Source organism: Trichosurus vulpecula, chromosome 1 (assembly GCF_011100635.1).
Source record: "Trichosurus vulpecula isolate mTriVul1 chromosome 1, mTriVul1.pri, whole genome shotgun sequence".
Lineage (NCBI taxonomy): Eukaryota > Metazoa > Chordata > Mammalia > Diprotodontia > Phalangeridae > Trichosurus > Trichosurus vulpecula.
Genome location: NC_050573.1, coordinates 81,350,499 through 81,378,358, shown reverse-complemented (window position 1 = coordinate 81,378,358; position 27,860 = coordinate 81,350,499). Strand labels below are relative to the sequence as shown.

Sequence of the window (27,860 nt, the reverse complement as noted above, 5' to 3'; positions counted from 1 at the left end):
CATGAAAGTGGGGCTGGTGCCAGCACTTGGTGCTTAGCAGATTTCAGTCACCAGATGAACATAGGTTTGCCATCATCATGGGAGAGTTGGTTGAGGCAGGAGAGAAGAAGCAGGGCATCAGTGAGCATGCTGGGGGGCACTGTCTCTATGATCACCTGCTGGAGGAAGTCCATGGTGTAAGAGCCACCTTCAGAGGCTGCCAGCTCAGGCCGTTCCCTCAGGATACCATAGGCATTAACCAATTGCTCCGTCAGCCCTGGGTGGACCCGCCCATTGTAGCCCAGGTTCTGCAGCTGATTCATGACACTCACATAACGTTGAGTGAGTGTCTGGCACAACTCTTCATCCAACTTGTGATTTTTAGTATTCAGAGAGGCCTGGGGAGGGGGGAGAGGAGGAGGTAAGGGGAAGCTTCAGAGGGGTGGTGTCTAGAGGATGTGAGAGGGAAGGGGAGGAGGGAGGGCTGGGAAGAGAGAAAGGAATGGTAAGTTAGGGGAAGTCTGAAGGGAGGTGGAAATCAGGGAGGCCTAAGGGAAGAAGAGAGGAGACAAGGAAATCTGAGGGAAGAAGAGGTTGGGTTAGCCTGGTAGTGGGGAAAAGAGGAGGTTTCAGGGTGACTTGGAGTGAGGGGAAGGGGTTCAGGAACAAGAAGATTCTAAGGACACATTTCTGTATTTCAGTTCATTAGGTCTGACAGGAGAGGCCTGTGGGAACAGGGAAGCCTAAGAGATTAGACTCTGATATGGCAGAAAGGAGTGTTGTTAGAGTAGGGTGTTTCCTCAACTTGAGGAGCTGAGAATTCAATTTGAAGGAAGCACAGATTGGCCTAAAACAGGAAAATTTTAGAAAGATCAGTGAAAGCCCACTGACTTTAACCCCCTAGATTTCTCTACTTAGGTGAGGTGACAGACTTTTCTTTTTCCTCCTGCCCCTCTGAGCAAGCTGCTTGGTTGGAAAACAGGGAGACAACTGTCTTAGAAGGTCAGCTGAAGAAGGTTCTCTTGCTTACTGCTATGACCTAGAGGAAGATCGAGTAAAGGAAGCTATAGAAGTGGGCAAGGTTGTGAAGCAAATTGCAATTCTGAACCTGATTCTAATGGTTTAGGAGTTGCTGAAGTAGAAATGCTGGGAGCTTTGGGGGGATATGACCACTCCATAAAATATGCTATTTATACAGAGGATAAAGCCAGTCCTAGTCTGATGCCCAACTTAGATTTTGGAATAGTGGATTTCCAAGAATTCAGAGAAAGGATAGGGAGGCTCCTGTAGTCTAAAATGCTACAGAAGTCGGTCCAAAAGAGTTAGGACATCCTCAAAAATGAAATTCTGGTAACACAAAGGATTGTGATAAGGAAGAGGAGGGGAAGTGATTTAAGCAGACCGATGTGGATGCACAAGGAACTCACTGATTCCTTAGGTTTTTGAAAGATTTGTCGGGGAGATGGAAATAAGGAGAGCTAAGGAACTAAGGAACAAAGCAGGATCATGGCTTGAGAAGAGTGTCAGGAATGTTTACATTCAGAATAAGTAGAGACAGTGATGAAAGCTTAACATAATAAGCAGGATTTTAAAATATTTCATTTGTTTTCTAGGTAGGTTAGGGGCAAGGCTTCAATGATAAAAGAAATAATAAGGACTCTGGTTCTGGATTGATGGAACTACAATAACTTTTCAAGGAGAGAAGGCAAAACTATTCAACTCAACTTTGGATTGGGAAGGACAGAACAAAAATGGTTAACAAGAGGGACATTAAAACCCAAGGCAAGGGGAAGCTAGGTGACACAGTGAAATCCGGCCCTGGAGTCAGGAGGACCTGAGTTCAAATCTGGCCTTAGATGCTTGACACACTTACTAGCTGTGTGACCTTGGGCAAGTCACTTAACCCCAATTGCCAAGCCTTCCCCCCTCCAAAAAGAACCCCCAAAACCCCAAGGCAGGGGAAAAGATGGTGAGAAAGCACCTAGCCACTCTTAATGAGTCTCAGGTACCAGGCTTAGATGAGTTGACTCAAAGTTTTGGAAAATCAACTTCATATATTTTCTCTCATTTAGGCCTTATAACAATTTTGTGAAGTATGGGTATCATTAGCCCCATTTTGTGGATTAGAGGTTGAATGACTTGTCATGTGTATCAGTCAGAGGCATGAGTCAAATGAGCTGGCTGCTGAGGTCCTTTTCAAATTTAGAATCCTGTGATCCTATGAAGGCTATGGGAATGAAAGATTTGATATAAGACTGCTGAGCCACTATTGGTGAACTTTGAAAAAATTCTGGAAAAAGGGAGAGGTGCCACAGGACTGGAACGTAACAAATGTCCCAATTAATGAAAAGGATATTCTGTCTAGTGTCCAAAGATCTTGACTTCAATTCCTGGCAAAATTCTAGAATGTATCATCAAAGACATGATTTGTGAGCATTTAGAAAGGGATTATTGCTAAAATCCAAGCATGAATCACGTAATCATTTCCTTTTCGAATTTGATTATTTGGCTTGATCAGAGGAATATCATAGATATAGTATACATGCTTCAGGAAGATGTCTAATAAAGTCTTTCATGTCTTTATAGATGAGATGGAGAGATATGGGCTAGATGATGGTACTGTCAAGTGGCTAGAAAAATGGTTAAATAACCAGAATCACCAGTGGTTAAATAACCAGAAACCAATGTTTCCTCTACAAGGCCTACTCCAATGCTTCTTTGTGGTTTTGAGATGATTCGAAATTTTTGAAGGCTATGCCAGCAGAGAGTAAGCTCTGGAAGTGGTGTAAAGGTTTTGAGAATGGTTCTGGCAACAGACTATGCCCGCTTTCTGAGGACTAGCTTAGCTAAGCATGGAGAGACTTGTGAACTTTTTAGCTACGGGAACCCACAAAACAAAGGAAAATACAAAATAATGGCCCACAGTCCTGTGAGCACCTTTTTAATATGACAGTATGGGAGAAAAGAGGGTGCGAAGAATTAATTTTATGACCATCTGTAAACATTAACTTATCTGTTGTTACATTACATGTAAACTTCTTGTCCATTGATCAACAAATAGAAATATTATAAGAGGAATTGAATTGTCAGTCTTGATATTCTCATTATCATTGAAATCTGAAGATGAAGGGAAGGGACAGCTAAAAAAGTATGGCTCACAGGTTCTCTTTGGAAAAGTTATTAAAGAAGGTAGTGGGGTTAGCTTTATTGTGTATGCAAAGGCAAGAAGAAATATATTAAAATGGGACATTTATTCATCTTGTATTACAGTGCTTATAGTGAATATGTGCAAAAAGACCTTTGTGAAAATAATTGTAGTTTATGTGCTAACATGGCTGCAGAGAAGGAGTTAAAGAAATTTTAGGAAGAACTTGATAAAACCCTCCAAATTAAATGACCAAAGGCTTGAAAATAGGTGAATTCAAAGGAAGGTGAACATAGGGGAAGATTGCCAAACCACCCCCTCCAAAAAAACCCTCCAAAACAAAACCAAAAAAACCCCAGAACAAACTGATAATGTTATGGTTCAGTATTAAGGAGTAAGAAAAGTCAAAAGGCTGGTATAGGTGACAACAAAGACCCATCTATAGACCCGGAATACCATCTTGGTGAAAAAAAAGTGCTAGATATGGAGATTATAATTAACATAACAAGAAAATGATGAAATTTCAAGATCAGAAATGGCTCATAATTGCTATGGGGGTCATTATTACTAAATGAGCTGTCTGTGTATAGTCAGACAACTGATTTGTTAGGTCAAAGATTAAAATGGTTTCAAAATTAAAAGAATAAAAAATGATGAGATATGACAAGTAAAAGAATTCCAACCTGATCTATTTAAATGAGTTACTGATGCCAAAAAATGGGAAATGAATGGAGAAAAGAGCCTTGAAACAGATTATAACAATTTCTTGCAAAAATGTAACCAATGCAAATAAATTGCCATAAAATGGGACCAAAAAGGCCTAGAAATGGACTCACTCAGTAACTATTTTATCTCTGACAACCTTAGAAATATGTGGTCAAAGCAATGTGGTTAAGAATATAAACTCATTTATACAATCTTATGTGAATATTATCATGAACTGTATTGCCTCATAAAGGAGAAGAGCAGTGGAAGAAAAGCAAGGTTAAAGAAAGCTTGATAAGAAAGCCAACTAAGCAAAGCTGTTTCAAGGGCATTTAAGGAATGTCAACAAGCAGATAAGAAATGGAAAAGATCTCCAAAGATTAAAAAACTCCAAAACAATCCCAATCTCTTGTACCATCAAGGACAATAGGGTTCTCAAGTTTGAACATCACAGTCTCAAATGTTCCTGTTTGTAAAAGCCAATGTGGTAATTTCATTAAATTCTAGAAATTGTAGAGCTTCCTAAGTGAAATTCAGGATTCGAGAGTCTTATTTATTCACATGGGAAAACCCAAGTGTATTGATCAATGAAATCAGCAAGCAGTTACTAAGAGCCCACTAGCTATCATCCTATGTCTTTCTTCTTTTTGTGGCTAATTTCCTTGAATGAATTGTCAATAATTAGTTTCTCTTCTCCTCTTTCTTCCAAACCCTTTGCTATTTGGCTTCTGAGACCACTCTGAACTACTCTGAAATAACAGTGACACTACTCTCCCCAGAGTTACCAATGATTTCTTAATTGCCAGATTTAATGGCCTTTTCTTAATCTTCATTCTACGTGACCTCTCTGCAGCTTGTGATGCTATCCTGTGCTGGATACTTGCTCCTTTCTAGGTTTCCACTGCTCTTTCCTGCTTCTCTTCCTACCTGTATGACTGATCTTCTTTCTCATTTTCCTTTGCTGGATCTTTCTCAAGGTCCTGCCAATTAACCATGTTCCCCCAAGGCTCTGTCCTGAGCCCTCTTCTTCCTCCATATTACTTCACTTGGTCATCTCATTAGTTTCCATGGCTTTCATTATCATATCGATGTGGATGATTCTCAGATTTATTTCTCTAGCCCTCACCTCTCTCTTGACCTCATCTCATATTACCAACTGTCTATTAGACATCTTAAACTGGATGTCACATAGATATCTCAAACTCAATGGAGAGGTGTGTGGTGGGCATGAACCTCTTTATTTTGGGGTTTACAGGGGTCCGAGATGTTGAAATGAATGAATAATACTATTTTGAAGAAGGGAAAATTGGAATATATTTTTGAAGAAGGGTGTTAATGATATAGTTCTTGGAGAAACCTAGAAATGGATGGAGATGACACTAGATTCCTGGGTGAAAGCAGGACAGAGTGGGCATTTTCATGTGGGCCTTTGCATCAGGTATAGTGACAGTTTGGGTGGACCTTCAGTGTTGGACAAGTAGTAGTACCTTAGAACAAAGAAAAATCTTGGATATCAATTCTATAATGAAAATAGAACTGAGGGGACTTCTAGGAGAACAAGCTGACTTATAGAAAACTATAGATGTGCTCTATAGAGATTCAGGAAAATGAGTATTCCAACTAGGTGAGTATGTTGACTGAAGTGCCAAGGTGGTTTTCCAGCCCTGGGATCTTGGCTTTGGTGGGGTATAGAATTGATTTGACCTTAGCCTAGTAGTGGTTAAAATAAAATCAATATCAGCCTTACAACACAAAACAAGGTTATAACAACTCATTCATATAAAATTTTAAGGATTACAAAACACTTTTCTCATAATAATCTTGGTGATAGGTATTTCAAACACTATTATTCCTATTTTTTTACAGATGAGGAAATTGGGGCTTGAGTGATTAGATTAGCGTTAACTAGAGTCAAGATTCAAGTATAAATCATCTGATTCCTACCCCAGAATTCTTTCTACTACACCACATTGCCCTTACATGCATCCTAAGACATAGACCAGCCTGTGTGACCTTAGGCAAGTCACTTAACCCCAATTGACCTACCTTCCCCCCTGCAAAATAAAAAATAAAAAAAAGACATAGACCAGCTCTGTGCTGCCATAAGAGGACTCTTTTTTCCATAAAGGAATGCACCAGTGACCCATAACTCTTCTGAAATTTTAGAGAAACAAATGTACAGAAAAATCAATTAAGTTAAAATGAATTGGACAGGGATTCATTTTCTAATACATTTAGAAATGGATCTTTACTGATATAGGTACTCCATCCATTGGTATAGAATGCAATGGAGTCATTCTTTTTCCTGCTCATTCACATTCTCCCAATGCATCTACCCAATGCACTACAGGCTTTCTAGACTCTTAAAAACTGTGTGGGTTTTGGTGCAGCACTGGAGTTGTTCATATATCTGTTAACCATGTTACATGACTAGCCCACCTTTTTTTTCTTAGCTTTTTATATTTCCTTGTTGTTCTATTATATTAAAATCATCATTGCTACATTCTTACTTACTCTACTCTCACCCTCAGTGAGTCTTCTCTACTACCCTTTGGGTCACCTGGAATTTTGATTCTGTAGAGACAATGGTGTTCCATGATTCTTAATCATACAAAATTGTGGGTAGGATTCTAGTTTCGAAAAGATGGATTGTTGTGACAAGGAAGAACTTGAAATCATTAGTAGTACTGTGTAGTTTCCCAAATACAGTCAAGCCCTTTGCCTTCCTTCTTTTCCCCTCTGGGCCCAGCTCACTGTCCGTCTTCTATGTTAATGTCTACATATCTGATATAAGTGCTAATGGATTAAATTAATGGGCTGTTTATGCATGGCATAATCTGGACAGCATAGTCCACTTTCATTATTCACTTGATTTTTTTCTGTACAGATTACTAGACCTCTCTGTTGAATGACTATGTCATTGATATTTGGAACCTTGAGGCAAATGATGTATTACTTCAAATAGTAGCATCTGGGGGATTTTTACCATTCATCTTCCATTTGGCCCTAAAAAGGCACCCCCCCCCCATACTGGCAAGCATCTCTGATAGTATTTCTCCCTGTTTTATGATTCCTTTGATGCTGGTAACCAGGGAATCATTCAATGATTTTATTCTTATCATTCTATTTATCAAGAAATCTTATAAAATTTTAACATATAGATGCGAGACACCTTGTTAGAAGAAAGCCTTTAAGGCTTTTCAGTTCTACTGAATCAAGTTTTTTTGTTTTTTGTTGTTGTTGTTGTTTTGGTAATCAATGCACACTGGATCTCATATCCTTTATGCTGTTCACTCAGTTATGTGACTGTTAAGAAACAGTCTGCTGTAGAAAATCATCTGATATATGCTTGGTCTAGTCTCATATATATTTTATAAGAATGAGAATATAGGGATGTGTGTGTGTGTATAATTCGGTTAGTTGGTTAATAAGCATTTAAGTGTCTACTACGTGACAAGCACTGTGCTAAATGCTGGGGATACAAAGAAAGGCAGAAGACATTCTCTGTCCTTGAGAAACTCACAGTTTAATGGCTGAGATAACAAGCAAATAAGTACAATACAATACAATATATGTATGTATGTATATGCACAACAGGAAATAGTTAACAGAGGGAAGGCACAAGAATTAAAAGGTATTGGGAAAAATTTTCTTTCCCTGTAGAAGATAGCATTTTAGCTGAGACTTGAAGGAACCTAGTCAAGCCAGTAGGCAGATATGAGGAGGGAAAGCATTTTAGGCATGGAGGTCAGTCAATGAAAATGCCCAGAACTGAGAGATAGAATGTTTTATTCATGGAAGAGCAAGGAGGCCATATGGGGGTAGAGCAAAAAGTATGAGAAAATTGGAAGTTGGGGGAGGTGGGGCTAGGTTGTGAAGGGCTTTGAATGACAGTATTTTTCATGCAATTGTGGACGCAATAGGGAGTTTACTGATTAGGGTAACGACATTGTTGTGATGGGGTGCTTGGGTGCGTGTGCTTGGACCCTAATTCTAACATCGCATTTCTCATTAGCCTCTGCTTGGGTGCCTGTGCCTGGACCCCAAGTTCAAAACCATATCCAGTTCTAAAATCACATCTCTCCCTAGCCTCCAAATACTGTCTCAGGCAGTTCCTCTCCAGTTCAAGGGCAGCATGCCCTAGCAAAACACTTATCTCTCCTCCTGATACTGCAGCCATCTGTACCTATAGAATTTATTAAGTTTGGACTCCCTGTGTACGTGCTGAACTGGCTGTGTACTGGGTCATAAAGATATTCACTACTTACTGGCCTATCATGTGCATGCTAGACCCAGACATATATATATATACTCCCTTACACTCATCTTGTCTAACAAGATGTTAATGAAAGCAGCCTGTTTATTTCCAGTCGGCCCTGACTATTAGTTGACTTAGTGATGTTTCAGGGCTAAAACCACACCTCCAGGTAGCCCCTTCTTGGGCTATTTCCCAGTGAACTCTGGGTAAGATACCTGTGCAGTAGATACAAAAAGTGCATGTTCCTTTAAGAACTGACCACCCCGTAACTACTCTCCAATCCCACCCCAAAACAACTAATTAACATATTTGGCCTATATAAACTTTACTTGCACCCCTCTAAGGTTGCAGGTTCCTTAAGAACATCTGCCTGCCAAAAAGCGTAATAAATCTTTGCCACCTTGACTTAAAGAATGCTTGAGTCTGTGAATTCATTCCAGATAGCCCTGACTCTCTTCAGTACTCAGGTCCTTGAGGGGTACTCCCCCTCAACTACCCTGTCTGGGAACTTGAGTCTTGGGGTTCCTGGACCTTGTCTCCCCCAACCCTCAACATTTCAACCTGTGTTTTAGGAAAATCACTTTGGTGGCTTAATGGAGGATGTATGGGAGTAGGGAGAGACTTGATGAATGCGCTCATCATCTGACCATTGTAATGGCCCAAGCATGAGGTGATGAGGGCCTGCACCACAGTGGTGGTAATATGAGAAGAGAGAAGGGGGCATATTCAAGAGATGGTGCTAAGGTGAAATCAGTGAACCTTAGCAACAGATTGGCTACAAGGGTGAACAAAAGTGAGGACTGAGGATGGCACATAGATTGCAAATCTGGGGGACTGGGAGAGTGGTCCTGCCCATGATGGTAATAGGGAAGTTTAGAGAAAGGGAGGGTTTAGGGGAAAGTTACCAAGTATAGATAGTTTTGTACATGCTGAGTTTAAGATGTCTACTGGACATCCAGTTCAGGATGTCTGAAAGGCAGTTGGAGATGTGAATCTGGAGGTCAGCAGAGAGATTTAGGGCAGGATAATAGGTAGATTTGAGAATTATTAGCACAAAGATAATTGAATTCACGGGAGGTGTTGAAATCACCAAATGAAGTGGTATAGTGGGAGAAGAAGGGTCTAAGACAGAGTCCTGTGGGACATTCATATTTAGTGGAAGTGACCTGGATGAGGATCCAGCAAGGGAGACTGAGGAGTGATCTATTAGGTGTGGGGAGAATCAGGAGAGAGTGGTGTTCTGAAAACCTAGAGAGAAGAGAATAGAGAGGAGAAAAGAGTGATTGACAGCGAGGATTACTATTTCACACAAGTGGAGAATTTGGTGAACATGGAGAGCTGTGAAGTCATAGCAATCTTGCGCTGTGTTACTCAGAATAGTGTAGAAGTGACTCTTAATTCTTGAAGTAAACATTCTAGCAAATTCCATCAAACCGGAAAGGCTTCAGATAAGGGCAAAGTGATAGCCTGTCTGTTGTCAGAGCACCAACCTGTTACAAATTTGACCACCAGATGATTTTTGATGATAGCAGCAATCCTTGAAATTAGTTGTTGTTGAGTCCCCATTTGGGGTTTTCTTGGCAAAGATACTGGAGTGGTTTGTTATTTCCTTCACCTGTTCATTTTACAGATATGAAACTGAGGCAAACAGGCTTAAGTGACTTGCCCAGGGTCACAGAACTAGTAAGTGTCTGAGGCCAAATTTGGACTCCTGACTCCACGGCAACCCCTTTGAATTAGACAAAGGTACAAAATGGTTCTCTGTTTTGTGCAATTTCCTTCCACTTTTGCAGTGATGGTGGTGGATGCAGAGGGTGCTAAGAATCAGACTTTAGACCATCTGCAAAGACTAATGGCTGTCAACCAGTATGTAATTTTTGTCCAATAGTCAACGAATTGTTGTGCCTCTAGAAGAGCTGAACTACATACATCTTGGCATTCTCAATATAAAGGAAACCAGAAAACAAAGTTACAAGTAAATTGAAAGGTTGTTCACGGTTTCTCCTTGAAAAGTCACATAAAGGAGTTCACAGGGATTAGTTTCATTCTGTGCTAAAAAGGTAACCAAACACATCATTTCATGTTTTTTTCATTTTTTTTTTTTTGGCTAGCTTTCTTTGCAGTGCTTATGATGAGTAAAAGATCATTAATGAGGTGATGACAGATTATATACCAATATCCATTGAGGACAAAAAATAGAATAACTATGTAAGAACAGGATATCATATGAAATAGAGAATTCCACATGGGTCATATCCTGGATGGGCTGGGTCCTGAAGGTTGCTCCTTGTTCATCAATGATGACCTGGGTGCAAAACCTGGCATGGACTTAACTCCCAGACTCTCAGAACCTTAGTCATAGCCTCCAACTTTTTTTCCCCTAAAGCTAAAGAGCAAATATAAAGGCAAAGATAGGAGGCCTGTATTTCCAAGTTATAAGTTAGCCACAAAGGGAGAGGGCCTCAGGGGCCTTGCCTCTCACCAGAAACTATCATCCAGAAAAAAGTCACATGGAGAGAACAGTCAAACCAAGAGAAGGTAATGTTGGTATGGTCAGCTGGTGCATTTTAAACTTTAAATTAAATTAATATTAATGAAATTAAAATGAATTAATTACATTAGTTAAATAAATTAATTAAATTTTAAATGCACAATTTAAACCTCCAGCCAAGTGAAAAACATCTTCTTTAGCACGTGGTTAGCAGACTAAGACCAGTTACAGAATGTCTAAATATGCTCCAAGTTGCGCTCAAGGAACCTCCATTAACTGTCACCATAATGACTCTCTGGGGAAGCAAGCTCCCAGCCTCTTTCATGGAGAGAATTGCATCAGTATCACTAGGCATGCTTATAAGGATTAGGTTTAGTGGCCAGTTTCCCCTTCGTTGTTGTTGTGGTGGTGGTTCAATCCTTTCAGTCATGTCTGACTCTTCATGACTCCATTTGGGGTTATCTTGAAAGATGTTGGAATGGTTTGCCATTTCCTTTTCCAGCTCATTTTACAGATGAGGAAACTGAGGCAAACAGGGTTAAGCGACTTGCCCTGGGTCACCCAGCTAGTAAGTGTCTGAGGCCAGATTTCAACTCAGGAAGATGAGTTTTCCTTACTCCAGGCCAGGCACACTATGCCCTATGGCGCCACCTAGCGGTCCTAGTTCACCCTTACACATAGAATACTATAGAATCATAGAGCAGGAAGCTTAGCTATTTAGTCCCTCCATTTATAGATTAAAAAAAAAAATGAAATCTCAGAGTTAAGGTGATTTGTCTAACGTCACTGATCATCCCAGTTGTTACTACTCTCTCCTCAAATTACCCTCTTTTTATTTATACTATGTATATATTTATAATATATATTATATGTACTTATAATATATATTATATATTTATATATATATTTTAATCTCCCCAGCTCAAGGGCAGGGACTATGATTTGCGCAGAGAAGACATTTAATAAGTATTTGTTGAGTTCAGTTAGGCTTTGAAGGATGAGTAGAAATATTCAACATGCAGAGAAAGGTCACCACGAAACACCTATCTTCCATCATCCTCTCTGGAATATTTTGCAAATGAGAGTTTCTGGCTTCTTTTAACCTCTTCAGTATAGCACCTTATAAAATAAGAAAAAAATCTGAGGGGGAGGGGGGCAGGGAGGGGGAGAGGAAACAAGCCTGCCCATTGCCTCCATTCATCTCTGGTTTCCTATTACCCGGTTGTTTAGGTAAGCTCCACAGTTTGATCAGGTGCTGCCCTGGTCCATAGTCTAACACAACTGTAAACCACGACAGGTGACAATCTAAACAGAATTAATGGGAAGGATTTAGCCCCTTTCATGCCCTGCTACTTGCAGTTCCATCTTCCATCTCTAATTAGAATTCAAATTCCACTCTTGTGATCCTGACTGTTTTTAGTGAGTCTTGTCCTGGTCACAGACCCATCAATACCATTTCCTCACAATGTCTTTGCCATGCTCTCTAATCCCTTGCCTCCCATTGCCCACCTCCATCCTCCTTTCCAACTCTGGCTCAGCTGGTAGAAAAGTTATCTAATTAACATCACCATTTGCGTCCATCATTTGCCAATCATCATTCCCTCTGACTTCCCTATCCAAAATGCTCCTCCCTTTTCCCTGGCCTCATCTCCCCTATATGTGTTGTTTCCCCCTATTAAGTGTAAATTCTTTAAGGGCAGAGGTTGTCTGGCTTTCTTTTATTTGTATTCCCAGCATTAACCATCATTTTTCCCTGACTTGCAGCTTCTCCTTTCAGAGCTATGGTGAGATTCTATTAGAAGTTTGTGAACAAAGGCAGAAGCAACCAGCCTCGTTACCTGTCTAGGCCCTTGAATGAAGATATCCCCCAATGAACTGTACCATCATGTTAGAAAATTGTTCATACCTCTGAGAATGAAACTAATTGTGACCTTATACTTGATAATGAGAAGTTCCTGGGATCAGATACTTCCATCTTCTATGGAGAAAGGTATAGACCAAATTCACAAAATTTGCAGACAAAAAACATAAAGCTGAGAGGAACAGCTAATATGCTAGATGGCATACTTTTAAACTTGCATTCTAAAAAAAAATCTAATTTCACAAATAGAAAATAAGGGAATTGTGTCTAGAGAGCAATTCATTGGAAAAGATCTGGGGAGGTGAGTAGATTTCAAAACTCAGTTTAAAACAACAGTATGATGTGGTAGCCAAAAAAGTCGATGCAATCTTAGGCTAGATTATGTAGAGATAATTTTTTTAAATGATGGGAAAATTCAGAAGCTGCTAAATGAAAAATGAGGCCTCCACAGGGTTTACCAGCAGGATAGTCTATCTGTCTCTAAGAAGGCAGACTTTAATTCCGTCAAAAATAAAGTTTAACTCCATGTAGAGGTGCAGCGTTCAGTATTAGGGTGCTGATAATCCTGTTGTATTCTGACTTTACCAGACCATATCAGGAGTGCTAGGGTTTGTTTGGAAAACCACATATTAAAAAGTACAATGGAGAAGCTATAGTGTGTTCAGAGGAGGGCAAACCAGGATGGTTAAGGATTATCTTACAGAAATTATAGAAGGATCAGTTAAAGGAATTGGGGATATTCAACCATGAGAAGATGATTTAGGGGTGGTATATAAGCATTCTCCAAATATTTGAAGGGCTATCAAGGAATCAGATTTGCTCTGCTCAGCCTCAGAAGGATGAATTTCTTTAAGAACTCTGGGTACAAGTTGCAAAGAGGAAGAGTTGAAGCTGCGTGACCCTGGGCAAGTCACTTAACACTGGCTGTCCTAAAAGGCAGTGGGTTCCCTCTTACTAGAGATCTTTCAGAAAAAAAGCCTTCTTGAGTTATATTGTAGAGAGAACCCTAATTCAGGAATGGGTGGGACTAGATGGTCTCTGAGCTCCTTTCCAACTTGGATATTCTGTGATTTTTGCACAAAGTCTCTTAGTAGAGAGGAGTAATGAATCTACCATATTTGAACTCTACCAGCAAGAGACTGGGACCCCACAGGGCTGAGAGGGGCAGAGAATTCCACATGCTGCCATTCGCCCAGGAAGATTTCCTGTACAACTCTTATACTGAAGTGATGACTGGGGAGGTGAGTGTGACCAATTACAATTTCTAGGAGCATAGGCAGTTCTTAGGAGCTTTTGGATATAAACTGCTATTAGATCTAGAAAAGTGGTAGATGTTGAAAGTGCTAAGAGGAGTTACTCATTGTCATAATCTGAGTGTTTAAGTGCAAGAGCAGTGAGTAAATGAATATATATATATATATATATATGTAAGAAGGACCAATGGTATAGCCCAGCACTGGCCTCGGGTCTCTTTCCCCTGTACCATAATCACAGTGTGTAGGACTGTGTTTAAGATTGTTTGTCTTGCTCAGGTTTGTAATTTGGTTGCAAGTACTCCCACAAAGTTGGTACCAGGGTAGAGAAAGTGGGATGAAAAAAATAAGATTGTAATCGACCAACTGTTTTCTATCTGAATCATGGCTTACAACTGAGCTTGTCTTCAGTTTCTGTACTTAAAAGAAGGTGTCTAGGGGTATCATATAACTGAATATCTATTATCCTAATATTACATGAGGATATAGCAACTGGCATTTATGAAGATAAAGTGGGGAAGATCAAGTGACATTGACCAATTATAGTATGTATAGATAGGTAACAATTTTAAAGTCACCAGGGAATTCATTTTTCAAGATATTTAAAAGAGATTCTAAAAGAATGGAAAAATCAAAGATATCAGCTCAACTCAAAAAAGACCACTGTGATTAGCAGAAACTAGGTATAGACCAATATCTCACACCATATACCAAGATAAGGTCAAAAGGGGTACATGATTTAGACATAAAGGATGATACCAAAAGCAAATTAAGGGAGCATGGAATAGATCTATGGATAAGGGAAGAATTTAGGACCAAACAAGAGATAGAGAACAACAGAAGGTGTAAAGTGCATAATTTTGATTATACCGTATTAGGGTATCACAAAATAAGTAATGGAAAAACCAAGCAAGTTCCTAGAAAACAGACAGTGAAACATATCCCCTTTTCTCATGGAAGAGAAGTGGTAGACCACGAGGATGTAATACTGTATATACTGTCAGAGGCAGTCTCCATATTGGATGTTTTGCTTATTTTTTTTGTCACAAAGGAGGCTTCAATCTGAAATGGGGAGTCAGGAATTGACTCTGATATAAAGACATTAGACATCAATAAAATTATGCTTTAAGGAAATGACAAATGGAAAAAAAGAAATGGGGACAACATTTGACATTCTCCAGTCTTGTGGTGCCCCTATCATTCACCATGACATTGTAACCACTTTTTAGCCATTATGACAGTGACAGGAATCTTATCTTTGAGGTAGCTAGGTAGCACAGTGGATAGAGGGTTGGGTCTGGAGTCAGAAAGACCTGAGTTCAAATCCAACCTCAGATACCTACCAGCTATATCACCCTGGGCAAGTCACTTAACCTCTGATTGCTTTAGTTTCCTCATCTGTAAAATGGGCCTACCTTCCAGGGTTGTTGTGAGGTTCAAAGTCTGCTGCTGTTTGTCCTTCATTCTTGAAGAGGACCATGACATCAGGAAGGTGATGCCATGACATGCAATTGAATTAAATTTAAGTGACAAGTCAACCAGCATCACTTTCACCTCATAAACCATTTGGGTCCAGTGGCAAGATATAGATCAGGCAACTGGAGATGGCCCAGGATACAGTGGACTACAGTGCAGCTGGGCCTTTTCAAGCTAAAGTCTTTAATAGGTCTCAGCTTGATTGAGGCAAAGCCTATTCAGTGATTAAGGTTTAATGAGAAAGAGGCAAAGAAAGACCTCTTAAAAAAAGATCTGGGAGAAGAACTGCAGGATTTCTGGCCAAAACAGAATTATTTGTGCCCTGATTGGCTCAGAATGGATGTAGCTAGTAGTTGAGGTTCAAATGGTAAAAGCACTTAGCACTGTGCCTGGCACATGGTAGTCACTATATAAATGTTATTGTTATTATTATTATTATTATTATTATTATTGTCCGTCAGTTTTTCAGGACCCCGGGATTTCTAGTTCATCAGATAGGAGCATTGATTTAGGGTTGGAAGAGCCCGTAGACGATATCTTGTTTAATTCCTTCACTTTAGAGATGGGGAAACTGAGGTCCAATGAAGTTGAGTGATATGCCCAAGGGTCACACTGAAACTCAGGTCCTTTGACTCTAAATATACCACTTTCCATTCTACCTGCTGCTTTGCCTCTTTGTTTTAGCTAGTGTTCAATGGTAACCTTAGTTTATTCAGAGCTTTATTGATCCTGACACTATTCTTAGAGGATTATGATTCTTATAGGATCATGCCCCTCTTTTATATGAATCAGTAGCTGCCTTGCTTTCCTTTTCAATACATATCTTTTGAAAATCTAAATGGGCCAATTAGTTTCCTATCATTCACATCAGGAGTCTCTTTAGTTCCCTCTTTTCTTCTTCATAATTGTTGGTTATTTGTGTCATCAGAATTTTATTCTAAAATATTTCCAACAATTTGAACTAACTTCCCTTGTAGCATTTTAGGTTATTGGGTTCTGTCATTTTCTTAATGAATTAAAAATTTGCCTTCCCTGAACCAGGGTTCACCTCCAGTTCTATCCACACTTCCTCTCTTCCATCACATTATTTTTTCTTTACAGTTGACTGAGAGGTGTAGAAAATAAGGTCCTGCCATGTCTACTGTTTAGGGGTTCTTTTAAAAAAAGATTTCAACAAACATTGATTCAGTAAAACAAAATGCAGTTTGAAGGCTCTCTCAAGCAAACATTAAAATTATATGAGACTCTACAACAGATTTAACTACAGAGATAATTTTATCCTACAAACCCCTGAGCATTGACACCATGTTAGCTATAAAGGTAGGAGACATGCTCACCTAAGGTATTCTCCAGTGGCATGGAAGATATCCTGCACAGAGTCAAAGCAAAAAAGATTCCCTATTCATGGTAAAGTTATCCAAATATTCCTATTCACAGATGACAAAGAGTTATCTAAGTGCAAGTTATTACTGCTAATTATTCTAAATCCCAGATTACTACAAAGCCTACTCAATGAAATCCAGGACAATGACAAAGAGATTGATCTAAAGAGTCACATTGACAGATAATGCTCAGACTATAACAAGTAGCCAAATGGACAGATAGCTCATCATACGTCGAGGAAATCATATTGGATAAGAAATCTCATAGTAATTTCAATGATCTCAAAGAGCTCATTTCCACAAAAATCCACACATTATTCTCTCAGAGATGCTATAGAACTACAAATTGTAGAACATCATAATTTCTGAAGAAACAGAAATAACCCCCAAAGCTGTGGGAACATGTTTAGTGGGTGTCCTTGCTGTGGATTACCCAGGATTGGTAGTCTCCTCTCCTACAACACCTTTCTGGCCACTAATGCCATTCACCTCTTGTGTTGTTGTTGTTTGGTCATGTCTAACTCTTTGTGACCCCCTTTGGGGTTTCCCTGGCAAAGGTATTGGACTTGTTTGCCATTTCCTTCTCCAGTTCATTTTACAGATGAGGAAATTGAGGCAAACAGTTATGGGACTTGCTTCGGGTCGCACAGCTAGTAATTATCTGAGGCCAGATTTGAACTCAAGAAGTCTTCGTTACTCCTCTATCCACTGTGCCAACTAGCTGCCTTTCTTCTTTTGTACCTGAATCCAGTCACGTGAGTCAACTGGTTTATCTTTTGCCTTATGGCTAGTACACTCCCATTTCCCATTCTTTTAATTTCTTTTTTCTGTTGTTGTTTTTGAACGTCTGTTTTAAAAACTTTGAGTCAAATTCTCTCCCCTCTTCCCTCCCCGCCCACTCTCCCTAAGAAGGCAAGCAATTCAACATAGGCCACATGCGTATCATTATGTAAAACCCTTCCACAATACTCATGTTGTGAAAGATTAACTATGTTTTGCTCCTTCCTAACCTATCCCCCTTTATTGAATTTTCTCCCTTGACCCTGTCCCTTTTTGAAAATGTTTGTTTCTGATTACCTCCTCCCCCCATCTGCCCTCCCTTCTATTGTCCCCCCCTTTTTTATCTTCTTCCTCCTTCTTTCCTGTGGGGTAAGATATGCAACTGAGTGTGTATGGTATTCCCTCCTCAGGTCAAATCCAATGGGAGCAAGATTTACTCATTCCCCCTCACCTGCCCCCTCTTCCCTTCCTAGAGAACCACTTTTTCTTGCCACTTTTATGCTGCCTCCCACGCTGAACAAATTCTGCTATTTTGTGGGTTCTGCAGTTCTAGAATTTGTTCAGAGCCATTTTTATAGGTTTTTGGAGGGACGTGGTGGGGAGCTCACGCAAGTCCCTGCTTTCTAGCCGCCATCTTGGCTCCACCCCCATTCTTTTAATTTCTATGACTATTTAGTGCTACCATCCAACCAAATGGCAATCCTACTCCCCTTGAACTTCTCCCCATCTCTTTCTTATTATCCTCTCAAATTTGTCTTTCTATTATGTTTTTGGAGCTTCCTCCTAATTGTTAACATATTCCCTTTCATCCTGACACTCTTCTTTTTATACTCCTCTAAGCTGTCACTCAAGGAAATTTGGATTCTTCTGGAAGAGACTTCATGCTACCATACCCCTCTAGTCTTGGCCACTCCTTTTTCTCATACCACTTGCCATGTTGGGGCAAGAGGAGGAGTCAGCATATTCCTTGCTCCCTTCCTGCCATTTACAGATCTTCCCTCTGCCACAATCTTTTAGCAACCCCTCTTCCTTCTAGGTTCAACCCAACTGCTCTTATCACTTTGTCCAAATCCATCTTGATGATGATGATGATCCAACTATCAGCCTCTAGGTTACTCTCCATCTCCCAAGGAATTCAGAATCTAGCTCGCAGGCTTCTTTTCTACTTTGACTCCTTCCTAAGTCCTAAGGGAATTCAATATTGAGGTAGATGTCTCATTGGAAACATCTGACCTTCTCCCAAGTTAATCAGCACCTCTTGCTCCTTTGGCTTACAACTTCACTCTGATGCAGCCACTTCGTATAGGGGTGGTCATATTTTAGAGCTCACCACCTCCCTCAAATTTTCTGTGTCCATGATCCTGAGCTTGATATTCCTCTCTCTCATAATAATAATGATAATGATGACGATAATAATACTAGCTAGCATTTGCTAGTCTTGATTTGCTCATGAATTGGATTTAAGTGAGGCAGAGCTGTACAAAGTCATCAGCCTCCCCCTCTCTTCCAGAGTCATCAAAGTGTAGATAGAGGCAAGACAGAAGTCCAGATGACTGGTGACGACTCGGATGCAGTGAATGACCTTCAAGTCCTTGATGTCTGATTGAGCTCTGAGCCCTCTGCATTGCCTGCTTCGGTCACCTTCACGACCATTGGAACAAACTGTTCTCATCCGCCCATTCCGCCAAGGGAAGTCTTCACATGCTTGGGGAAGATGCCCTCCTCCTTCACAAACGGATTTGAAGCTTATTGGTTTCCCTCAACCTGGGTTAGCCCGTTTGCTGAGACGGTTTTGCCAGGGTATGGCCACTATGCATGCTACAGCTTCTTGGAGCCACAGGTGAGAGGCGGGTGAATCAGGTAGACACCAAAGGTGGATGAGCAGCCCTGAAAAGGGCTCAGCAGACCCTCACACCAGAGATGGCACTCTTTTTCAAAAAACCCATATGCTGAGCTGATTATTATTGTTATTGAAAAATATATCTTTGTTGTACAATGAGGAGAGAGGGATGAGCATTAATAAAGCACCTACTATGTGCCAAGCACTGTGCTAAGCATTTTAGAAATATTATGTCTTTGAATCCTCACAACAACTCTGCAGGGTAGGTAGGGTTGTTGTCCCCATTCTACAGTTGAGGAAACTGAGGCAAGTAGAAGATATATGATTTGCCCAGGGTCACACAATTAATAAGTGTCTGAGATTGGATTTGAACCCAGATCTTCCTGAATCCTCGCCCAGTACTCTATCCTTATTTTAAGGTTTGCAAAGTTTACAAATATTATCTCATTTGACTCTTACAACGACCTTAGGAGGTAGGTGCTATTATCTCCATTTCACAAATGAGGAAACTGAAGCAGACCAAGATTAAGTGACTTGACCATGGTCACACAACCAGTGTCTGAGGCGAGATTTGAATTTGGGTCTTAGCGACTCCATGTCCAATGTTCTATCCACTACTTGGCTGCCTTTAGTTATTTCCTTTTGTCTGGCTCCTGAACTTATTCTTTGTTTGCTCAGTGACTGGTAGTCAACTCCATACTTCTCTGTTCCCCCAGTCCAGTACCCATGTCTGGCCTCACTTTTCTTCTTTTAATCTTAATCTTATAGTTAGCCAGTTAACTAAGCACTGTCCTCCAACCTTGAATCCTTTGTAGCCCTTTCCTTCCACTGTTCATTCTCTGCCAACAATCAGTATTGGATCACCCCTTCTCCATTGTTACTTTCGAAATTCTGGAGCAGCAAGACGGTACCACAAAACAAAATTGTATTATCAAAATTCAACAGGACTATCGCTGAGGTGTGATGATGATAATTTTATTTACCCTGATGACTTCCTATCACATCCCTTGATGTGGCTGTTCCAAACCTTCTGCTAAATCTAGCCCTACTCCTATGTCCAGCCCTAACCTCTCTCATAAACTTCAATTGTGTATCTCTATTTTCTGAATCTATTGAGATGTCAATATCAGTATCTAAAGCCCAAGAAGTTCAAAATTGAATTCAATAGATCAAACAAGCAGCATTTATTAAGCACCTACTATGTACCAGATGCTGGAGGATACAAGGATAAAGGTAAAACCACCTTTGCTTTTAAGGAGTATGCTCTTTTAAGGGATGCAACACGCCCATATGAATGTATATATATATACACATATGTGTATAAAATGTATATATGTATGCATGTGTGTATGTGCATAAATATACACACAATAAATACCATGCAAATTTGGGAGGGAGGGTACTAGGAGTTGGGGGATCAATAAAGGCTGCATCATCTTTCCCCTAATAAACCGGTGCAAACTTTGTGATCTCTGTGGAGGGCAATAGGGCCTTCCCAATTACCTAGGTCTGTAACCTGGGAGCCATTTCTGTTTCTTCCTTCTCTTACTTCTACATCTATCAGTTTCCGAGTCCTTCTGAATCTATCTCTTCAACATTTCTTATATCTATTCCCTTCACTAAATTTTATGGTCACCACTCTAGTTTTGTCTGGCATTACTTCTTGCCGTCATCAAGAATGTATGACTTGAGTAAAATCATCATCGTTACAAGAGCCTCCTAACTGGTCTGATACCTGCTCCTCTCTTTTCCAATACATCCTTTGCACGACTGACAAAAACAGTCTTCTGCCACAACTCTGACCGTGTCACATCCCTGGCGGTATTTACAAGAGTTGTTGTTAATGTTTCAGTGTTAGTGTGGGAGATCTACAGTGGGGTTCCCTAGAGATCTAGAGTTGGCCCCATGTTGCTTAATAATTTTATCAATTTGAATTTGACTATATAACTTTGTTACAAGAAACAATAAATTTGAAGATGGGGAAAAGTATAAACTGATGCACAATGAAACAAAACAACCCAGGAAAACAATATATGTATGCATATACATATACATATACATATACATGTGTGTGTGTATGTGTGTGTGTGTGTGTGTGTATATATATATATATATACATATATATATATATACATATATATATATATACATATATATATATATGTATATATATATATATATATAAATGTCTGAAACAGCACTAGCAATAACAACAAACACTGAATGCTTTAAATGATCATAACCAAGAAGTTTGGTCCTAAAAAAGATTAAAAAAATGTTCCTTTCTACCTTTTTGGCAAAGATGGAAGACTATGGATATATAATATTGCATATGCTGTTAGACTCAGTGGGTTGGTTAGTTTGGCCAAAACCCCCCCTTTTTTTTCTCCTTTTTTGTTACAAAGAATGACTTGCTAAGTAGGGGTGGAGAGCAGAATACATTCATAGATGAAGGTGATGTGGAGAAACAAGAAATATCAATAAAAATTTAAAATAAAAACCCCCAAATTTTATCAATGACGTGGATGTATAGATGTCCTTCTTCTCAGATTTGAAGACGACATAAGTCCAGATGGGATAGATAACACACTGTCAGTATCCGAAAGGATCTTGATAGGCTATAGCATTGAGTTGAATCTATTATTATGGAATTCAATAGGGATGAGTGTAAAATCTTACACTGTGCACAAAACCTAATTTCTCAAGTACAAAATGGGAGAAATAGTGGTTGTTCTGAAAAAGACTTTGGGATTTTGGTGGACAGCAAGCTCACTGAGTTGTAGCGAATCAATGTGATAGCAGTCAGAAAGGCTGATGCAATCTTGGGTTGCCTTAGGAGAGGTTTAACTTCCAGGAATAAAGAAGTGATAGTTCTTGTCTACTCTGCTCCCATCAGACCTCACGTGGAATACTGTGTTAATTCTTGGGTTCTATGGTTTAAGGAAGATATTGATGAGCTGGAGAATGTCAAGGTTTTATCAAATCTTACAAAAGAACGTAAATGACCCATAAACAGTAAAAACAATTTCCGTTCCTTTTTTACCTTACCCAAGTACTATAGTACTTACAATACTATTTTGTGATCCTCCTTCTCCCCTCTGCAAGGGGAAAGAACTGCCTAAGAAGCAAAGAACGCTCCTCTATGGTAAGCCCTACTTTTTTTTTCTTTTTAGAGGCAATTGGGATAAACTGACTTGTTCAGGGTCACACAGCTAGTAAGAATCTGAGGATTGGGAGTCAGGACCTTCTGACTCCAGGGCTAGTGCTGTATCCACTAGGCCACCTATCTGCCACAAGCCCTACCTTTCTCAAGGAGCTATACAGTCCCCTAGACTTACAATGCATTATACTGGGTAGAAGTCCCCAGTAAGGAGGATGAAGCTGGGGTCACTAGAGGATCAATTCCCTTCTCCTGGAGCTATACATTCCACATGTATCACAGTATTACTGAAGGGCAAGACCTAGGTTTGCTCCTTTGTCATGGCTCTATGCTGAGCTGCTCCCTGGGTTCCAGCTCCTGGCTTGATCTGTGTCCTTAGTTTGGTTCAGGAGCTCCTCCATTACTGTCTCCACCTGGCACAATTTCTTCCTCTCTAGAGAACTATCTTTATCTCTGTAAATAGTCTTTCTCTCTACATTAGGGGTGCTGTGTAGTTAAAGTGTATGAACTAGCCATGAACTTTATTAACAATGTAGTGTCCACAGGCAACACATACCCAAAATAAGGTGACATCATGCCTTGTCAGAGCTGACAGGTAATATCACACCTTTTTTCAGGAGAGAGAGGACAAAGAGGGCCTTCCTTCCAGCAGTACATGTGGGCACACCTGCTACAAAAGTTTTGTGAAAGAGACAGTTGATGAGCACTTAGAAAGGGGAAGTAGTGATTGCTAAACACCAACATGACTTCTTGAAGAACAAGATATGCAAAACTAATCTTATTTCCTTTTTTGGCATATTCACTAGACTGGCAGTTCAGAGAGATTCTGTAGACAGAGTATATGGATTTTAGAAAGCCATCTGACAAAGCCTTATATCCCTGTGGAAAAGATGGAGATATGTGGCTTGAATTCTAGTATAATTCCATAAATTTAGAACTGGCCGAATGACTAGTCCCAAAGAGTGATTAATGGATCTATGTCAACCTGTACAGAGGTCTCCAGTGGAGTGCCAAATAATCTTGATTTTGGTCCATCCAAAGAATCTCTACTTTGGTCCCATCCAAAGAATCTATGATGTGAGTAAAAATCAATCATTTTTAAATTTGCTGGTGATACAGAGATGGAAGGGAAAGCTAACAGTTTAGATGATATAGTTAGCACATTAAAAGAACCTAACGGTTTAAAAGAGTGGACTGCTCTAAGTAAGTGAAATTTTATAGAGATCAATGAAAAATTTTACGCCAGGGTTCATAGGTCGGCTGAATAAATGTAGGATAGATGATGCATGTCTTGAAAATTCATGTAGCAAAAGTTATGGAAGTTTTAATCAACTGCAAAGTCAAGATGGGTCAACAATTTTAATATGGCAGCTAAAAAGGCTAATGCAATCTTAGGCCAGACCAGTAGAGGAAGAGCAGAATAAGGGAGCCGAAAGTATGGTTGCACTCTGCCTTAGCCAGACCACATCTGGAATATAGTGCTTGGTCATAGGTGCCACATTTTGCAAAGATTACTGATAAATCAGAGCTCATCCAGACCAGAATGGTGAGAGGACAGGAGACTATGTCTTAAGAGCATCTTCATTGAAAGGAACTGAAGATGATTAGCTTAGAGGGAAAAAGAGCTAAGGAGGATCCAAATTGGTTATCTTCAAATTACTTGAAGGACTCTCATGTAGAAGAGAGATTAAGTTTACCCTACTCAGTCCCAGAGGGTAGAATTTAGAACAGGAACAGAAGTTATAGAGAGGCATATTTAGACTTGATGTAAGGAAAAGTTTCCTATCAATCAGACCTCCAGAAGCAGAACTGGTCATCTATGGCTGTTCTGGGTTTCTGGTCACTGTAGAGTTCCAAGTGGATGCTTGTTGGGCATTAAAGGAGATTCCTATTTTGGTACAGTTTGTTTCCAATTCAGAGATTCGCATTTGACAGTTTCTCTTGCTGCTGCTTAAGACTTTTCATCCGCAGACCTTCAGGGAAGATGTTAACATAAAGAATTTACGTTTTCTATTTTAAGTTGGGAGGGAGAACTTGTGAGATTGATGCCTTGAGTAATGTTATTTTGTGAAAGAAAAGGGCAATTAATGAGAAATGGTCAAAGGATATGAACAGGCAGTTTTCAGAGGAAGAAACTAAAGATATCTATAGTCATATGATGAAAAAATGCTCTAAATCACTATTGATTAGAGAAATGCCAATCAAAACAACTCAGGCACATCTCTCCTGTCACATTGGCTAACATGACAAAACAGGAAAATGATAAGCGCTGGAGAGGATGTGGGAAAATTGGAACATTATTGCATTATTGGTGGAGTTGTGAACTGATCCAACCATTCTGGAGAGCAATTGGAACTATGCCCAAAGGGCTATAAAGATGTGTATACCCTTTGACCCAGCAATACCATTCCTAGGGCTGTAACCCAAAGAGATCACACAAGTGGGAAATGGACCAGTGTATACAAAAAATATTTATAGCAGCTTTTTTTGTGGTGGCAAAGAATTGGAAATCAAGGGGATGCCCATCATTGGGAAATGGCTAAACAAATTGTGGTATATGAATGTAATGGAATACTATTGTGCTATAAGAAATGAGGAGCAGATGGACTTCATTGTAACCTGGAAACATTTATATGAACTGATGCTGAGTGAGGGGAGCAGAACCAGGAGAACATTATACACAATTACAGACACACGGTATCCGTAAGGACTAACTTTGGTAGACGTGGTGGCTCTTCTCATCAGTGCAAGGTTCAAAGACAACTCCAAAAGACTCGTGATGGAAAAAGGCTATTCACATCCAGAGAAAGAATTATAGAGTCTGAATGCAGATTGAGGCAAACTATTTGCTTTCTTTTTTTTTTCCTTTCTTTTTTGATTTCGTTTCTTCTTTCTCATGATTCATTCCATTGGTTATAATTTATCTTTACAACTGGACTATTATGTAAATAAGCTCAAGGCAAAGGTATATGTAGAACCTATATTGGATTACATGCTGTCTTGCGGGGGAGGAGGGAGGAGAGAGAGGGAGAGAAAATTTGGAACTCCAAAACTTGTGGAACTGAGTGTTGTAAACTAAAAATAAAAAATAAATTAAAAAAAAGAAAAAAAGAAAAAGGCAATTAAGAGATTCCGAGGGAAAAGGATTTCTTACTGTGATACAAATGATTCTTATGTTAGTTCTTTCCTCATCTAATAATCTAATGTCAGAGTTGATCGACGAAATGGTAGAAGATGCAAAGAACCCCTTCTTCCAGCACAGGGAGGAGAGATAAGCACCCCAGACTGATTTTTAAAAATGGCATTTGATAGCTGAACTAGAAAGTGAGAATAAATAAGTGTTGAGATGGAGAATCAAGAAAGAAAATTACATTTATGGATTAGCCCATAATGTGAAGATAAGAGTAGCTCTTCTATGATACTTTGATAACTATAGTTTCTCCTTTGTTCCTTTATATTGTTCACTGTAAACTGCTAACTTTGCAAGGTCTGTGAATGTACTTCATGAATAGAACAGTAGAGATTAAGTTGGCAATGAGCTTGATCCACAAAGGGCGAGAGAAGAGAGGATGCTCACATTTCTTTAATGTTTTCATTTACAAAAATGCTACTTTCCTTTCAACAAACTAGTGGTGATTGCAAAAGATGCTGAGAAATATGCCAGCCTCTGAAGTGTAAGAGAAAAAAAGAAATAAGTTAATCTGGGACCAGAAAAATCTGAAGGGTGTCAAAGTTCCTGTAACTAGGGCCCCTGATCCGCTTTCACAGTCTTATGATGAGAAGGTAGCAGGGCGTCTCAGACCCAGCCCCTTGGATGTCCAGATTCCTACCTTTCTTCCTAAGACAGCAGTCCTACAAGAGGATACTGACAGTGACTAAGACTTGTCAGAAGCAAATGAAAAGGAGTATGGGGCTGAGCACCAGATCTGAACCACTTCAATTTAGAAGGCAGCAGATACACTTAGAATAAATATTACTACTGAACTCTCCTGGATCCAGTGAAGAGTTCTATGTTTCACTAATCCTGTGATCCCACCTCCTGATGCTACCTTGGAGACTTCCTGGGTACTATCTTGGTCTAAATACTCTGATTCTTCTCCCTTGCCTGATACTTGACTTCCAAGTCACCAAGTCCAGCTTGCCCTAACCGCTATACTCATCTTGTCCATAGTGTCAAACTGCTTGTAACCTGGATTGGTGACTAAAATTTTATAGCCCTCGCTTGGTACCACAAACAGCTAGTCCATACCCAACAATGAGATTACACTAGCTGACGGTCTGTAGCCCAGGGTGTGACTTGGGTAGCTCTAGGCCTGAGGGGTTTTTACCATCTACTGAGAAGTTAGGGGAAGAAGTTAGGGAGCCAAGGTCTGAGATGCAAGAGCTAGTGAAACCTATGGGGGAGGGGTCAGAGATCAAGGATTGAGGTTGTGGTCAGACCTGAATAATTTTCTCAGGGATGTTGGAGACCGTGAATCCGTAGAGGCGTACTCTCTCAGGAAAGATATGGGAGAGTATTCGACGGTCAAGTTGGAAGGCAATCTCCCCAACCAGACGCTCCTGTGTCAGCCGCTTAGGGTCTGAGGAAAAGGAAGAGGACTATGTCAGAAGAGGAAGACTTCCAGAAAAGGAGAGTGTTAACAGAAGAGGAGGGAAGCAAACAAAACAGGGCTAGAGTTGGGCAGGGGGAGAATAAGGAAATAATGGTAAAGGGTCAGTGATTAACAAGGAGAAAGGAGAGGTTAGAAGTCTAATAAATTGAAAGAAGTTCAAAAGGTGGGGTCTCTGAAGGCACTGGGGGAAAAGGAATGGTTCATGGTAAAAATATATATCTACATATCAGAGAGAGAGAGAGAGAGAGAGAGACAGAGAGAGAGAGAGAGAGACAGAGAGAGAGAGAGAAAGAGATTTACTGAGAGCTTATATCATGTGCACCTTGGAGATGAGCTGTAGGGGTGGAACACTGACCTCTGGGAGGTTCGTTGTATTTACTGGTCTTCCGATGGGCCATCTTCCTCTCTATCGCCGGGAGGTTCTTGTTTGTAGGTTCTGAGGAACAGGGTCCTCCGGCATTATTGGCAGAGGAAGAGGAGGTGGAAGAACGTGGTAGTGGAGAAGTGGGGGGATGTGGAGGAGAAAGGGAAATATGTGGGGCAAGGGCAGTATGTGCCAGGGAAGGCTGTGGACTATTATGCTGGGAGGTATAGGAGGTGTCTTGGCAAATACCTGCATTAAGATTGGGAGCACCTCGGTGAAGAGAGGTGGCATCTACTGTAGGTTGGGAATTAGAGGTAGCAACAGGAACTGGAAGGGCAGATGTGGGAATAGTACCAGCTTCGGAGACCCTGGCCAAAACTGAAGACGTGGCAGGAATAGAGGTATTGTACTGTGTCAAGGCTTCTGAGGGTCCAAAGAAGATTGTGGTGGGGGTCCCAACAGTCGTGGTACCAATGGGGGTGGAAGTCTGGATTGGCTGGCCCACAAATGTCATGTTGAAGGGCTGCACATCTGAAGATGGTTCCAAGCCCAT

The 27,860-nt window shown here is 40.1% G+C and overlaps 1 protein-coding gene across 1 annotated transcript; it reads right to left on the bottom strand.

Annotated features, from left to right (window-relative positions):
* Nucleotides 1–31: 31 nt before the first annotated feature.
* On the bottom strand, nucleotides 32–27,860 carry SPATC1 (spermatogenesis and centriole associated 1). Its single transcript, XM_036741080.1, has 4 exons — nucleotides 27,662–27,860; nucleotides 27,299–27,379; nucleotides 26,771–26,910; nucleotides 32–377 (listed from the first exon to the last, which is right to left on the bottom strand). Exons 1-4 carry the CDS (start codon nucleotides 27,858–27,860, stop codon nucleotides 48–50), a joined length of 750 nt encoding a protein of 249 aa, XP_036596975.1. The 3' UTR covers nucleotides 32–47.

Bases quoted from the DNA above. Each gene is read 5' to 3' on its own strand.
- SPATC1 (XM_036741080.1), bottom strand. From the start codon at position 27,860: ATGGGCTTGGAACCATCTTCAGATGTGCAGCCCTTCAACATGACATTT. The intron at 27,380-27,661 runs GTACTATTCCCA...CCTGTTCCTCAG, and splicing joins GGCCAGGGTCTCCGAAGCTG to AACCTACAAACAAGAACCTC. The intron at 26,911-27,298 runs GTCAGTGTTCCA...CCTTTTCCTCAG, and splicing joins ATACAACGAACCTCCCAGAG to ACCCTAAGCGGCTGACACAG.